Source organism: Triturus cristatus, chromosome 12 (assembly GCF_964204655.1).
Source record: "Triturus cristatus chromosome 12, aTriCri1.1, whole genome shotgun sequence".
Lineage (NCBI taxonomy): Eukaryota > Metazoa > Chordata > Amphibia > Caudata > Salamandridae > Triturus > Triturus cristatus.
Genome location: NC_140595.1, coordinates 775558646 through 775574817, shown reverse-complemented (window position 1 = coordinate 775574817; position 16172 = coordinate 775558646). Strand labels below are relative to the sequence as shown.

General features: G+C 50.2%; 1 protein-coding gene across 1 annotated transcript in view; it reads right to left on the bottom strand.

The window, feature by feature from the left end:
• Positions 1–16172, bottom strand: part of DNAH2 (dynein axonemal heavy chain 2) — a 2945517-nt gene that overhangs the window by 938144 nt on the left and 1991201 nt on the right. Inside the window, exon 58 of the mRNA XM_085638712.1 lies at positions 3083–3222. Coding sequence (XP_085494838.1) covers positions 3083–3222 — 140 coding nt within the window. The remainder of the gene's footprint in view (positions 1–3082; positions 3223–16172) is intronic.

Sequence of the window (16172 nt, the reverse complement as noted above, 5' to 3'; positions counted from 1 at the left end):
CACTGGAACTTCAGGTGCCACCTGGCATGATCGACCAGCAGGGTACAGGAGGCCATGAGGCCCAGCAGCCTCAGGGTCATTCAGACCAAATCCCAGGACATAGGCTGAAAGATCGGAATCATAGCCTGAATGTCCCGGACTCGTCTTTCGGGAGGGTAGACCCAAAACCGCGTTGTGTCCAGAACCGCTCCGACGAAGAGGAGCTTCTGAGAGGGAATCAGGTGTGACTTCGGCACATTGACAGAGAATCCCAGAGAATGCAGGAGGTCGGCCGTAGTCTGGAGGTGGGAAACGACTGCCTGGGCGTGCCGGCCTTCAACAGCCAGTTGTAGAGATAGGGGAAGACTGACACCCCTGATCTGCGCAGGTGAGTTGCGACCACCGCCATCATTTTCGTGAACACACGAGGGGCGCTGGTAAGGCCAAAGGGGAGCACCGTAAACTGGAAATGCTCGCGGCCTACCGTGAACCGCAGGTAACGCCCGTGGGCCGGCAGGACGGGGATGTGAAAATAAGCATCCAGCAAGTCCAACGCTACCATCCAGTCTTGCGGGTCGAGGGCAGACAAGACCTGAGCAAGCGTCATCATTTTGAACTTCTCCTTCTAGAGAAAGCGGTTGAAGTCCTTGAGATCCAAGATAGAACGCAGGCCCTTGTCCTGCTTGGGGACCAGAATGTAGTGGGAGTAACAACAACGACCTACTTCTGGGACAGGAACGCGCTTGATGGCTCCCTTGGCCAAGAGAGACGTAGCTTCGTGCTGGAGAAGGGCCAGGGGATCCTACGACATGCGGTGGTATCTTGGTAGCATGGCTGGAGGGGTAGTCTCAATGGGGAGGGAGTAGCCCCTTCGGACTACCTGCAAAACCCACCTGTCTGACGTGATGTTGCACCAGTGGGGGAGGTGATGGCGGATCCTGCCGCCCACAGGCGTTTGAAGGCTGCTGTAGAGTGGGGGCTGGTGGACAGGCCCAGCCGCTGGCGGCCCCCGGAACCATGGCGTTGGTTCCCACGTCCCCAGCCGCGCGAAGGTTGGGTAACTTGCTGCGGCCTGTGGCTCTGGGTGGGACATAGCGGGGCACTCCTTCCGTAGCCACGAAAGGGGCAAAAAGCAGACTACGCAGGGTGGGTGGAGAGGCCCAAGGACTTGGCCGTAGCTCGTGAGTCCTTGAAACACTCTACAGCGTTGTCTGCTTTGTCGCCAAAAAGGCGACGGCCATCAAAGGGCATGTCCATCAAGGTGTTCTGGACAACCCCAGAGAAACCAGTCGACCTCATTCAGGCGTAGCGTCGAAGCGCTACCGACGCTGGAATGGTCCTGCCCAGAAAGTCGGCGGTATGCAGCCCACAACGTATCGCAAACTTTGCTGCATCCCTTCCGGCGGCAACACTGCCCGGGCCTCCTCCATACACTGAGGCAGCACTTGCTCCACCGTATCCCACACAGAGTGGGAATAACGGCCCAAGAAACATGCGGTGTTTACGGACCACAGTCCTAAGCTGGCGTAAGAGAACATTTTCTTTCCAAGATGATCCAGCTTCTTGGATTCCCTTTCCGGTGGAGAGATAGGGAAGGCGCTTTTGGAATTGGAAGCTTGGACCACCAACCTCTCCGGGGTGGGGTGTTGGGAAAGGAAAGTGGGGTCGCCCAGAGCCGGTGGTGGCGTTGGGCGATCATCCTGTCCACGGGAGCCCCCGAGTTGGGCCTGGACCACGTGCCCAAAAGGATGTCGGTGAGGGCCTCATTAAACGGAAGCAAGGGCTCCGAAGAGCTTGCAGCCGGTTGAAGCACCTCTGTCAGAAGGTTAGTCCTGAACGCCACGATAGGAGGCTTGAGGTTGAAAGCCTCGGCCGCCCTAGGCAACACCACAGCATACGATGCCCACTCCTCCGTGGCCACGGTAACAGGAGACAACATGCCAAGGTCAGGCGAGGTGTCCAAACTACTGGCATCCCCCTGTTTCTCTCTCCAGTCCTGTTCCATCTTCTCGCCAGCTAGAGGGTCGTCTGACCCCTCCCAGTCCTCCTCCTCAGTATCTGGGTGCGATTCTGGTTGAAAAGGGGCCCCAGGAGTGAACAGGGGCATAAAAACCCCTCTCGGCCCCGGATCCGGCGTCCGACGGCGCTGGTCACGATCCACGTCGGGATGGAGGCCTATGTGTGGCTTTACCACAGTTATGGCCTTGGTGCTTGTGTGTGACATTTCCACGGTTTATGACCTGGGTGCTTATGTGTGACATTTCTAAGTTGTCTGGCCTGAGGGCTTATGTGTGACACTTCCATGCTTTCTGGCCTGAGGGCTTATGTGTGACTCCCCATGCTTTCTGGCCTGGCAGCTTATGTGTGACATCTCCATGGTTTATGGACTGAGGGCTTATGTGGGACATTTCCACGATTTATGGACTGGGTGCTTGTGTGTGACATTCCCATGCTTTCTGGCCTGGGTGCTTATGTGTGACATTTCCATGCTTTATGGCCTGGGTGCTTATGTGGGACATTTCCATGGTTTATGGCATTGGTGCTTATGTGTGATATTTCCACAGTTTATAGCCTGGGTGCATATGTGTGACATTCCCATGCTTTCTGGCCTGGGTGCTTATGTCAGGTCCTCATTTACTATTTAATATGCTTTGAAAGTAAATACAGTTAAATATGTAATAAAAAATGCGTTGTAAAATGCACCATTTTGGTTTTTCTTTTTCACAAAAGTTTCTTGGGGGAGAGCCACCCTAGAAGTCGTCAGCCTCTTTTTATATAGTTCGAACTTGACCCGAAGGTATCGGGTATCAGAGCGCTTTACATGAGCTCCAGTTGCATTTACATAAGCACACATTAATTTTTGTTAGGAACGGGGAGATTAAGTGATTTGCCCAGAATCACAGGATGTTGAGCGTCATTGCCGAGACTCAAACCCGGTTCCCCAGATTTGAGATCAACTGCCCTAGCCATTAGGCCACATCCTCTCTCCTCGCTCCCTATGCACTGTATGGGGGCTGGTCTGACAAAATTTGCCAGGGACGCTTTGGGTTACCAGTACGGCCCTGTATAGTACCCACTTCCTGCCCAACAATACCCTGCTCACCTGAAGGGGTCCCCGACAGGACTCATGCACAGCACGATATGCAGGTTGTTCCTCACACGCTCAATCAAGTAGTTGAAGATGCTGTCTGGGGTATCTGGGATGTTATTGGCCTTGGCCAGGTCTGCGAGTGCCACATGTATCTGCAAAAGAGAAAGATGTTGTGAATTTTAATCATCAGCCCCTATTCAAGGTTGGGCAGACAATGTCAATGACCACCAGGCTGGGAGGGTCTTTGGGAATAGATGTAGCTGCTATGTTTCACACAGGTGCACTGCTAGCCCACAAAGCAGCCATTTCTTTCACTGTAACATGGGTCTGAAGCATTGGGGGCTTTGATGTGGGCAGTCCTGAGTCACTTATTCTACCCACTTCCACATCATGACCAGGACATCGAAATCTAGATAAAAACGTGCATTGCTCAACGATTTTCCTGGGAGAATAAGAGGCACAGGCCTTGATCTCTCACAGAATGTTCTCAGATGGCACAGGTTTGAGTTCGAAGACAAGATATTGGAGACTGAGATGAATCTACCAAGTGACAATCAAGGAAAACCTTGGCAGACTGCCCTGGCATTGCAGTCAGGGTTAGAACAAAAACAGAAGAGGAGACACTCTATCATCCCCAAATTTACTTTGCCTTTCAGGAGACACTCTCTCTTCCTCTGATTTACTTTTACTTAGAGGCGACACTCCTTCATCCTCAGATTTAATTTTCCTAAGAAGAGACACTCCCTCTTCCCTGAACGTACTTTTACTAAAAGGAGACACTACATTTCCCTCTGATTTACTTTTCCTAAGAGGAGTCATTCCATCATCCCAGGATTTATTTTTCCTACGAGGAGACACTCCCGCTTTCCCAGATGTATTTTTCCAAAGAGGAGGCACTCCCTCTTCCCTGGATTTACTTTTCCTAGGTGGAGACACTCCCTCTTCCCCAGATTTACTTTTCCTAAGAGGAGACACTCCCTCATCCTCGGATTTATTTTTCCTTAAAAGAGACACTCCTTGTGAGAGTCTGGCTTAGTATATGGTACTCACTTGTGTAAGTATAGCACCATGTGTAGGAGAGTAGGGTCTGCTTTCTATGTTCACCCCCACTTTTTGCTTTTGCTTTACTGGTTTTCGACTTAGATGTGGCTGTGGGCCTGCTAACCAGACCCACAGCCCTGCTGTTCTCTGTCTAAATTGATACTATGTACTTTAGGTGCATAACCCATTTGGATAGGATCACCTTATTGGCCCCTGTACAGTGTACCTTAGGTACCCAGGGCATAGGTGTACCCTAGGCCTACCAGGGGCTGCAGCATGTATTATGCCAGCCCTGGCCTGGCCTTCCATTATGACACAACTGGCTGATCACTCAGCTGGGGCAAGGTCGTGTAATCACCCCTTGCTTAGGTGTAGTATTCCTATACCTATCTTATATATAGACACGTGTACCTATCAGCCACTCCTATGGCAGGCCTTAACAATCCTGGAGGTAGAGTGCTTGGTAACATGTGAGATGGTGCTCTAGCATGAGCTGAGCCTGTCTGCAGCTTTCGGAACCATGTCCTTATAGCTGTTCTATGATATAGCCTACCATATACTCTTAAAGTGCCTTATAATCTTAAACGGTTATGGTAACTATGGTTTGGCTTTATCAAAACATGTCGTGTAAGGTGTCGAACACTTTGGAATAATACCCCCATCCCATTTCTGGGGATGAGGATATTATCCCTCCCTTCTAGAGGGAGAAGACATGTTGTAACCTACTTACCCGGTTAAAGTTAACCAGAGCCCCAGCATCACAAAATGGATGCTGCTGCCACGACACAAGTCGTGACCTCCTGCTGCTGGGAGTGATCCCGGCAAGGGAGGCTTGGACAATAGGTTTCCTGCCTTGGGAGGTGTGAGCACCACCCCAGACAGGCCTTAGTGTATTGGGGCAGGGAGGGATGAATGAAAAGAGACACTGCCTGGGGCACACAAGGTGTCCCATGCATAGTCCAGTTCAAACAGGTGCTGGGGCACACCAGCCCCAGTCCTGGCGTGAAACTGGACAAAGGGAAGGGGGTGTAACCACCCCCCTCCCAGGTCCCACCCATAAGGCGTGACCTAGCAGGCAACCCAGCCCCCCAGATTAGTATAAGAGTGGTAGCTGGGCCCCAGGAGATTAGATTATCCTGAACCTGCAACTTGAACAGAAACTCTGGACCTTCGACATTCGACGAAAGAAGAAGACTGAAGAATCTCCCTTGTGGCCAAGGAGTGGCTACCCTGTGCAAAACAGGCACCATCAAGAGACTACCCTTTGCTTTGCTGAAGTCCTACGAGGGACCGACTGCAGAGCCCGACCAGAGCCTTGACTTCCAGACTTCTCCGACCCTGATCCACATCCACAGCTGAGCTGAGATCCGTGGAGGTGACGAGAGACGTGGGACCAGCTACCTGGGAAAAGTGGCGAGTATCTTCCAGCGCAGCTTCTGAGGTACCCTCGAAGTTGTGCACCGGGGATTGAGAAGCCCCAACCCCAAGCACCATCTGCACCGAAGATCAGCCCCCCACACTCCACGAGTCCTGCGTGGGGCCCTTCTGCATTTTCCTGCTTGCCGCGTCTGTCCGGTTGCTTGCCCGTTGGCTAGCGGCCTCTGTGACGACACACCTTGAAATCTTCACTACTGGTTTGGCTCCTCCAGACTGGCTCCCGCTTCTTTGCAAAAGAGAAGCACCCCAGACCTTCCTGGTCTGCACCAGAAGCAAGTCCTCCGTTCTTCGTGGGTTCCGCTTGCCAAGGCTTGGTGAGTCCTAGTTCGACTTCGACGCCGCCGACAGCAAGAGCCTTCGTGGGACAGCTCGCCTCCTGGTCCTGGTCGTCCTCGACGTCTCCTGGTACCCGTGGCTGCAGCGACAAGCTTCACCCTTCACCTGCAATCTTCACGACATCGCCTGGTTCCTTCCTGGTTCCACGTGGTCACTGGCTAGTGACCTTGACTCTGTCCCTTCTGCTTGCAGGTACCCTTCCTTCTTGATCCCAGCCTTGGGATCCACCGGACACTCTGCACTGACTGCCTGTCAGCAACTTTCCTTCAGGCATCCATAGAAGTCCATGACGAAACCCGACGCAAGTTCACACCTATGCACCCGCAGCCCGTGGGCTAGGTAACTTGGGTACTTCGGTGCTCACAAGGGTAGTGACTATCCTAGGGTCTAGTTTCCGAGTCTCGACTCTCTAGCTGCTTCAGAAGTGTCCTTAAACTGCTTATTTCAAAACTGTACTATTTCTATCGACTATACGCATTACGCGTGAGTGTTTCCACTCTGCACCTGAATCCCGTGGGTCTCCCACTTCCTAACTGTTGGTAGTGTAGTGTAGCCCCAGCGATTCCCTAGGCCTAGGCCTATCCTATTTCCGTGACAGTGGTCCTTATACCACTTCTTTAGTATATGGTTTGCGTGGCCCCTAGGGCCTAACTGTATTACTTACCTGTGTGACTTAATGTATGCTTAAATAAGACTGTGTTGTACTTACCTCTAATCTCATAAAGAGTGCTGAGGGTTTGACTAGAATAAATACACTTTATTTTATTTATATATCTGTTGTGGTGTCCTTTCATTTGGTATTCAAGGGATTATATATGGTATCACAGCTGGCTTCACATGCCATTCAGAGTTTAGCCTAAGACTGCTCTTGGCCATGCTACCACTAGGATAGCTGGTCTATAAGGTTGACTTTACAACCAATCACCATAAGGGTTGTTTGGACTGATACAAGGTGTACACTAGAACTAGTGACATCATACATCAGGCCAACTTCTCACATTGGTGAGCAGCGGTTGGGATCTGAGCTTGCTGTTGTAATACCATTGTAATCTTGAGATACTAAATTGAAAGATCACACAGATATTGTTTAGGTACATATAACATAGATTATAATACTTAAGTCCTACTGAACTTAGTTGTTGTAGGTTGAAGGGAGTAACACACCCTGACTACAACTACTAGAGAGGTTTAGTAAAAACAACTAGTGTAGGTAAGTGCACGCACCACACCCTCACTAGATCATGTCTCTGGGAGGAGATCAAGGAGATGCTCTCTCAGGAGGGGCAGGTCTGAAAAAGATCCCCTCTAGATATGATACCCTAACTTTTCAGGAGATGAGACAATTGTGTACCTCCAGAAAGTTAAAACAGGGTGCAAACCCTACCCTCCTTCAGCTAGTGCAGATCCTAGAGGAGTATGATGCTCTTAGGGCCTCTCAGGCTGGTACCCTAAGTACAGGGGAGGGTCTACCCACTACAGATGAGTCAGATGGGACTTCAGATGAAGAGGTAAACAGCCAGGGTCAAGTAGGAAGACTTAGCCAGGCTAACCTAAGCTTACATGGGAGTTTGCATGGGGTCCCCCCATACAGACCCCCAAGTGGGCTTAACCAGAGAAGCAGGAGAGACAGATCCCCTTCAAGGGAATCCATCCACTCCCATGTCTCTAGCATCTCTAATGCCTCTTCTCACAGGGGAATGACTTCCCCCCAGAGGAAAGAGCATGAAGCCAGAATGAGGGAAGCTAATCTGAGGATTGAGAGGGAAGCACTTGCCCTTGCCAAGGAGAAGCTTGCTCTGGCTAGAGAGCAAAAGTTAAGTGGGTTAGAACCCACTGGTGGAAGCAATATCCCTAAGGATAGAGACAGGCACTATGATAATAGAAACCTGAGCAAGATTGTCCCTCCCTACAAGTGTGGGGATGACATCCACAAATGGATAACTGCTTTGGAGAGAGCTTGCAAAGTACAGCAGGTACCCCAAAGTCAGTGGGCAGCTATCTTGTGGCTCTCCTTCTCTGAGAAAGGTAGAGACAAGCTCCTCACAGTTAGTTATGAGGATGCAGACAATTACACTGTCCTGAAGAGTGCTATAATTGATGGGTTTGGCCTAACCACTGAACAATACAGGTTGTTGTTCAGGGATACCCAGAAGACACAGACTCAGGACTGGACTGACTTTGTAGATTGTGCCACTAAGGCTCTGGAAGGCTGGCTAGTGGGAAGTAAGGTTAAGGACTATACAGGATTGTATAATTTGATCATGAGAGAACAAATCCTTAACAACTGTCAAAACCAGCTACTGCATCAACACCTGATTGATTCTGATCTGACTTCTCCCCAAGAATTGGGAAAGAAGGCAGATAGATGGGTCAGGACTAGAGTTAAGCAGAAAAACCAGAACCAGGGCGGTGATCAGAAAAAGGCAGACCAGAAGGGTAATGATCAGAAACAAAAAGACCAGAAGTCTTCACCAGGCCCCCAAAAGGCTCAGGGGGAGGGTGGTCCCAAAAAGGATAAAAAGAAAGATGGCCAAAAGAAACCATGGTGCAACTATTGTAAGTCCAACTCACATTGGTTTAGTGAGTGCACCAAAAAGGATAAGCCCCCAGCCACCATTGCCCCTAAGGCAACTGTACCCCCTAGTTCAGCTGTAAGTGGTGGTTCCCAGCAAAAGGGTGTAGTAGGGTTAACCCTGGGAACTGAGTAGGATTCTGGCCTAGTCAGAATACCTACTCAGGCTGTTCTGATCTGTGATGGGGACTTAGCTTTGTCCTCTACTGTAGGCCCCAGTAATCGGGGCAAGTACAGACAGACTCCTTTTATTAACCAAAGAATGGCTCAGGCCTACCGGGACACTGGGGCTAGTGTCACAATGGTGACACCTGCCTTTGTGGACCCTGGACAGATCATACTAGGTGAGAATTACCTAGTGACCAACGTTAGCAATGCCACTACCTCCCATAGTGTGGCTATTGTTAACTTCTCCTGGGGAGGGGTAACTGGCCTCAAGAAACAACAGTTAGTTCAGACCTTCCTGTAGAGTGTTTACTGGGCAATGATCTTGAAAATTCAGTTTGGTCTGAAGTGGAGTATAGGACCCATGCAGAAATGCTAGGGATAGATGCACATGTCCTTGCTGTGACCAGGTCACAGGCCAAAAAGTGCACCACTGAACAAGTGCTGGATCCTGAAACTAGGGACCAGTCACAACCCAAGAGAAAGAGCAGTAGGGTAAAGGCAGTGCCTTCCCCCCTGCCTCAGGCCCTGGATCAGCCCTCACAGGAGGATGATTCTGAGAGCCCTGAAGGAACTGTCCTAGAAGAGCTTGAACCTGATCAGGTTGAGTTTCTTGGGACAGGGGGACCTTCAAGGGCAGATCTGAGGCAGGCTCAATTAGACTGCTCCTCTCTTGAACCCCTCAGACAGCAGGCTGCTGCTGAGGCTGCAGGGAATGCTCAAGGTACCCATAGAGTGTATTGGGATGAAGGGCTACTGTATTTAGAGGTTAGAGACCCCAAGCCTGGTGCATGCAGGAGGTTGGTCATACCACTGAAGTTCAGAGGCTTCCTTCTTACCTTGGCCCATGATATTCCCCTTGCAGGACACTTAGGCCAGAACAAGACTTGGGACAGGCTTGTCCCTCACTTTCACTGGCCCCATATGTCAGAAGATACCAAGGAGTTTTGTCGCTCCTGTGTCACCTGCCAAGCCAGTGGCAAATCAGGTGGCACTACAAAGGCCCCCCTCATACCACTACCTGTGGTGGGGGTTTCCTTTGAAAGAGTGGGCATAGATATTGTAGGACCAATGGACCCACAAACAGCATCTGGGCACAGATTCATACTGGTGATAGTGGACCATGCCACCAGGTATCCAGAAGCTATTCCCCTGCTTGAGGACCACAACAGCTCCTGTTGTGGCAAGGGCCCTGCTTGGAGTATTCTCCAGAGTGGGCTTTCCAAAGGAGGTCATTTCTGACAGAGGTGCCAACTTCATGTCAGGATACTTGACTGCAATGTGGAAGGAGTGTGGTGTGAACTACAAGTTCACCACACCTTATCACCCACAGTGCAATGGGCTTGTTGAGAGATTCAACAAGACCCTAAAGGGAATTATAAAAGGTTTACCAGACAAGCTTAGGCGAAGATGGGACATCCTTTTACCCTGCCTTCTGTTTGCTTACAGAGAGGTCCCACAAAAGGGGGTTGGCTACAGCCCTTTTGAGCTTTTGTTTGGGCATCCTGTAAGAGGACCCCTGTGTTTGGTGAAGGAAGGATGGGAGAGACCTCTCAGACAACCCAAACTTGATATAGTGGATTATGAACTTGGGCTCCGCTCCAGGATGGCAGAGTATATGAAGAAGTCTTCTAAAAACCTTGAGGCAAGCCAAGAACTCCAAAAAGCTTGACATGACCAAAAGGCTGTGCTGACTGTTTACCAGCCAGGGCAGAAAGTGTGGGTGTTGGAGCCAGTGGCCCCAGCAGCACTCCAAGACAAATGGTCTGGACCCCACACTATTGTTGAGAAAAAGGGAGAAGTCACCTACTTGGTGGACCTTGGGACTCCCAGAAGCCCCCACAGGGTGCTTCATGTCAACAGATTGAAGGCATATGTTGACAGGGCAGACATGGGCTTACTCATGGCTACAGATGAGGGGCAGGAGGAAGAGAGTGACCCTCTCCCACACCTGTTGACTCAGAACCCTGATGATGGCTCAGTTGATGGTGTGGTCTTTTCCGACAGCCTCACTGTCCATCAGCAACAGGACTGCAGACAAGTTCTGCAATCCTACAGACATATGTTCTCTCTGACCCCAAGTCAGACAAACTGGTGCACCCATGAGGTGGACACTGGTGACAGTCTGCCTGTGAAGAGTAAAATCTACAGGCAACCTGACCATGTCAGGGACTGCATAAAAGTTGAGGTACAAAACATGTTGGAGCTGGGAGTCATTGAACATTCAGAGAGCCCTTGGGCTAGTCCTGTAGTTCTTGTGCCAAAACCTCACACCCAAGATGGTAAGAGAGAGATGAGGTTTTGCGTGGATTACAGAGGTCTCAATGCTGTCACTAGGACAGATGCCCACCCAATACCTAGGGCAGATGAGCTAATTGAAAGACTGGCAGCTGCTAAGTCTTTGAGCACATTTGACCTGACAGCAGGCTACTGGCAAATCAGACTAGCTGAGAATGCAAAGGCCAAAACTGCTTTCTCGACCCCAGGAGGACATTATCAATTTGTGGTAATGCCCTTTGGTTTGAACAATGCACCTGCCACTTTCCAAAGGTTGGTGAATCAAGTCCTTACTGGGTTGGATGATTATTGTGCAGCTTATCTTGATGATATTGCTGTCTTTAGCTCCACCTGGGAGGATCACCTGGTCCACCTGAGGAATGTTTTAGAGGCCCTGCAAAAGGCAGGCCTCACTATCAAGGCCACTAAGTGCCAGATAGGGCAGAGCAAGGTTGTATACCTGGGCCACCTAGTTGGTGGGGGTCAGGTTCAACCACTGGAGAGCAAGATCCAGACCATAAAGGACTGGACTCCTCCAACTACCCAGACTCAGGTCAGAGCTTTCTTGGGCCTGACTGGGTACTACAGAAAGTTTGTTAAGAACTATGGGTCCATTGTGACACCACTTAATGACTTGACCTCCAAGAAAATGCCAAAGAAAGTTCAGTGGACAGTAAGCTGTCAAAAAGCATTTAATGACCTGAAGCAGGCCATGTGCAGTGCACCTATTCTGAAAAGTCCAGACTACTCCAAAGAGTTCATTGTCCAGACAGATGCTTCTGAGTTAGGTGTGGGAGCTGTTCTTTCACAACTTAATATAGATGGTCAAGACCAGCCCATTGCTTTTATAAGTAGAAGGCTGACCCCTAGAGAGAAACGTTGGTCAGCTATTGAGAGGGAGGCCTTTGCTGTGGTGTGGGCCCTGAAGAAGCTGAGGCCATACTTGTTTGGCACTCACTTCGAGATTCAGACAGACCATAAGCCCCTCTTGTGGCTAAATCAGATGAAGGGTGAAAATCCCAAACTTCTTAGGTGGTCCATTTCCCTACAGGGGATGGACTTCACAGTGGAACATAGACCTGGGACTGACCATGCCAATGCAGATGGACTCTCCAGATATTTCCACTTAGAACATGAAGACTCAACTGGTCAAGGTTAGTTTAATGTCCCTAAGTTTGGGGGGGGGGGTTGTGTAGGAGAGTAGGGTCTGCTTTCTATGTTCACCCCCACTTTTTGCTTTTGCTTTACTGGTTTTCGACTTAGATGTGGCTGTGGGCCTGCTAACCAGACCCACAGCCCTGCTGTTCTCTCTCTAAATTGATACTATGTACTTTAGGTGCATAACCCATTTGGATAGGATCACCTTATTGGCCCCTGTACAGTGTACCTTAGGTACCCAGGGCATAGGTGCACCCTAGGCCTACCAGGGGCTGCAGCATGTATTATGCCGCCCATGGCCTGGCCTTCCATTATGACACAACTGGCTGATCACTCAGCTGGGGCAAGGTCGTGTAATCACCCCTTGCTTAGGTGTAGTATTCCTATACCTATTTTATATATAGACACATGTGTACCTATCAGCCACTCCTATGGCAGGCCTTAACAATCCTGGAGGGAGAGTGCTAGGTAACATGTGAGATGGTGCTCTAGCATGAGCTGAGCCTGTCTGCAGCTTTCGGAACCATGTCCTTATAGCTGTTCTATGATATAGCCTACCATATACTCTTAAAGTGCCTTATAACCTTAAACGGTTATGGTAACTATGGTTTGGCTTTATCAAAACATGTCGTGTAAGGTGTCTAACACTTTGGAATAATACCCCCATCCCATTTCTGGGGATGAGGATATTATCCCTCCCTTCTAAAGGGAGAAGACATGTTGTTACCTACTTACCCGGTTAAAGTTAACCAGAGCCCCAGCATCACAAAATGGATGCTGCTGCCACGACACAAGTCTGACCTCCTGCTGCTGGGAGTGATCCCGGCAAGGGAGGCTTGGACAATAGGTTTGCTGCCTTGGGAGGTGCAAGCACCACCCCAGACAGGCCTTAGTGTATTGGGGCAGGGAGGGATGAATGAAACGAGACACTGCCTGGGGCACACAAGGTGTCCCATGCATAGTCCAGTTCAAACAGGTGCTGGGGCACACCAGCCCCAGTCCTGGCGCGAAACTGGACAAAGGGAAGGGGGTGTAACCACCCCCCTCCCAGGTCCCACCCATAAGGCGTGACCTAGCAGGCAACCCAGCCCCCCAGATTAGTATAAGAGTGGTAGCTGGGCCCCAGGAGATTAGATTATCCTGAACCTGCAACTTGAACAGAAACTCTGGACCTTCGACATTCGACGAAAGAAGAAGACTGAAGAATCTCCCTTGTGGCCAAGGAGTGGCTACCCTGTGCAAAACAGGCACCATCAAGAGACTACCCTTTGCTTTGCTGAAGTCCTACGAGGGACCGACTGCAGAGCCTGACCAGAGCCTTGACTTCCAGACTTCTCCGACCCTGATCCACATCCACAGCCGAGCTGAGATCCGTGGAGGCGACGAGAGACGTGGGACCAGCTACCTGGGAAAAGTGGCGAGTATCTTCCAGCGCAGCTTCTGAGGTACCCTCGAAGATGTGCACCGGGGATTGAGAAGCCCCCACCCCAAGCACCATCTGCACTGAAGATCAGCCCCCCACACTCCACGAGTCCTGCGTGGGGCCCTTCTGCATTTTCCTGCTTGCCGCGTCTGTCCGGTTGCTTGCCCGTTGGCTAGCGGCCTCTGTGACGACACACCTTGAAATCTTCACTGCTGGTTTGGTTCCTCCAGACTGGCTCCCGCTTCTTAGCAAAAGAAAAGCACCCCAGACCTTCCTGGTCTGCACCAGAAGCAAGTCCTCCGTTCTTCGTGGGTTCCGCTTGCCAAGGCTTGGTGAGTCCTAGTTCGACTTCGACGCCGCCGTCAGCAAGAGCCTTCGTGGGACAGCTCGTCTCCTGGTCCTGGTCGTCCTCGACGTCTCCTGGTACCCGTGGCTGCAGCGACAAGCTTCACCCTTCACCTGCAATCTTCACGACATCGCCTGGTTCCTTCCTGGTTCCACGTGGTCACTGGCTAGTGACCTTGACTCTGTCCCTTCTGCTTGCAGGTACCCTTCCTTCTTGATCCCGGCCTTGGGATCCACCGGACACTCTGCACTGACTGCCTGTCAGCAACTTTCCTTCAGGCATCCATAGAAGTCCACGACGAAACCCGACGCAAGTTCACACCTATGCTCCCGCAGCCCGTGGGCTAGGTAACTTGGGTACTTCGGTACTCACAAGGGTAGTGACTATCCTAGGGTCTAGTTTCCGAGTCTCGACTCTCTAGCTGCTTCAGAAGTGTCCTTAAACTGCTTATTTCAAAACTGTACTATTTCTATCGACTATACGCATTACGCGTGAGTGTTTCCACTCTGCACCTGAATCCCGTGGGCCTCCCACTTCCTAACTGTTGGTAGTGTAGTGTAGCCCCAGCGATTCCCTAGGCCTAGGCCTATCCTATTTCCGTGACAGTGGTCCTTATACCACTTCTTTAGTATATGGTTTGCTTGGCCCCTAGGGCCGAACTGTATTACTTACCTGTGTGACTTAATGTATGCTTAAATAAGACTGTGTTGTACTTACCTCTAATCTCATAAAGAGTGCTGAGGGTGTGACTAGAATAAATACACTTTATTTTATATATATATCTGTTGTGGTGTCCTTTCATTTGGTATTCAAGGGATTATATATGGTATCACAGCTGGCTTCACATGCCATTCAGAGTTTAGCCTAAGACTGCTCTTGTCCATGCTACCACTAGGATAGCTGGTCTATAAGGTTGACTTTACAACCAATCACCATAAGGGTTGTTTGGACTGATATAAGGTGTACACTAGAACTAGTGACATCATACATCAGGCCAACTTCTCACACCATGCACTAATCCAGACAACCTTCTTTGGGATTTTAGTGGTCTTAGACAACCTTAGAAAGCTCTCTAAGTGGTCGCTGTGGAGAGCAACCTTCAGGCTTAATACAGAGGGAGTGTAAAGCAGCTTGTTTTACCAGTATTTAGTCTTATGGTATAGGTTAAGTGAAAAAGAATCACACAGAGTACTTATAAAACCATGTATTTTATTACAAACACTCACTAATACATCGTATTATGTCATATCTGGAGATTTAAACACAATACACACAGTAATTAGGGAATGGAACTTGGAAATAGCACAGTAGTCTCCAGGGGGAGACTAAACTGTATAATAAAATAGTGGAATGCGAACCATACTCAAGTCAAGAAAGGACCCAGACAAAATAGGAGAGCTGGGGACCCAAGGAACCACTCTAGATGAGTATCTAGGAACCCCACGGAGGTCATGTGCAGAGTGGGAACATGACCGCATGCTCAATGTTAGTCAATGGGGAAGTCATGGTTGCAATTTTATAGAAGAAGGACCTTTCCCAGTGGACTCTGAAGAAATCGTGTGGAAGATGGCAGGTTTGAGAGTCATCCCACCCGTGGGTACCCCAGGAACAAGGATACCTACACCAGGGAAGCTGGGTGCATAGGTGTCAAGTAACGTCGTAGACCACAATGGAGGACTTCAAGAAAGATGCTGCTTGGAAAGAAGACAAAGCAGTCCAGTGGAACCCAAAGGTGGATTTATGATGAGAGGTAAATGCAAGCAGAGGAGACAGAGTATATGCCACTCAGGAGTGACCAGGAGGCAAGGAAGACGAATGCCCTCCGATGTCAGCGATGCAGGAGAGATTGACGGTACCCTTGAAGTTGCAGCAGTGCAGACCAGGTGACGTTGTAGGAGACCAGGAACCATTCACAAGCTGTCCGACGTTGGATGTCGAGAGTCCGGCAGGGGCAGCAACAAGTCTTGGCAGCAGCAAACAATGTAGTTGACGAAAAAGGTGCAGTGTTAGGACCAGCAAGGCCCAAGTGACTCACCACGAGCAAATAAGTCAGAGTAGGTCTTGGCTGCGGGAGTTGCTTGAGGTTGGAGGTTCTTGGAGCCCGAACATCTCTGAAGGAGAAAGCCAACAAGCCTTGGCAACGACAAATCGATGTGGTGCACAGGGATTCGGTTCCAGCGGTTCCAACGAGAGATACTGGCCTCAAACTCGGTATGAAGACAGTTCAGGCCTTGAGGGAGTTGCAGAACCACCACCTGTGTAGCTGAGCCTTTCCAAGCCCGAGGGAGCACAGGATCAGCAGACCGATCAGCTATGTTGCGGTGCCTGCAGACGGAGGGGAGTGACT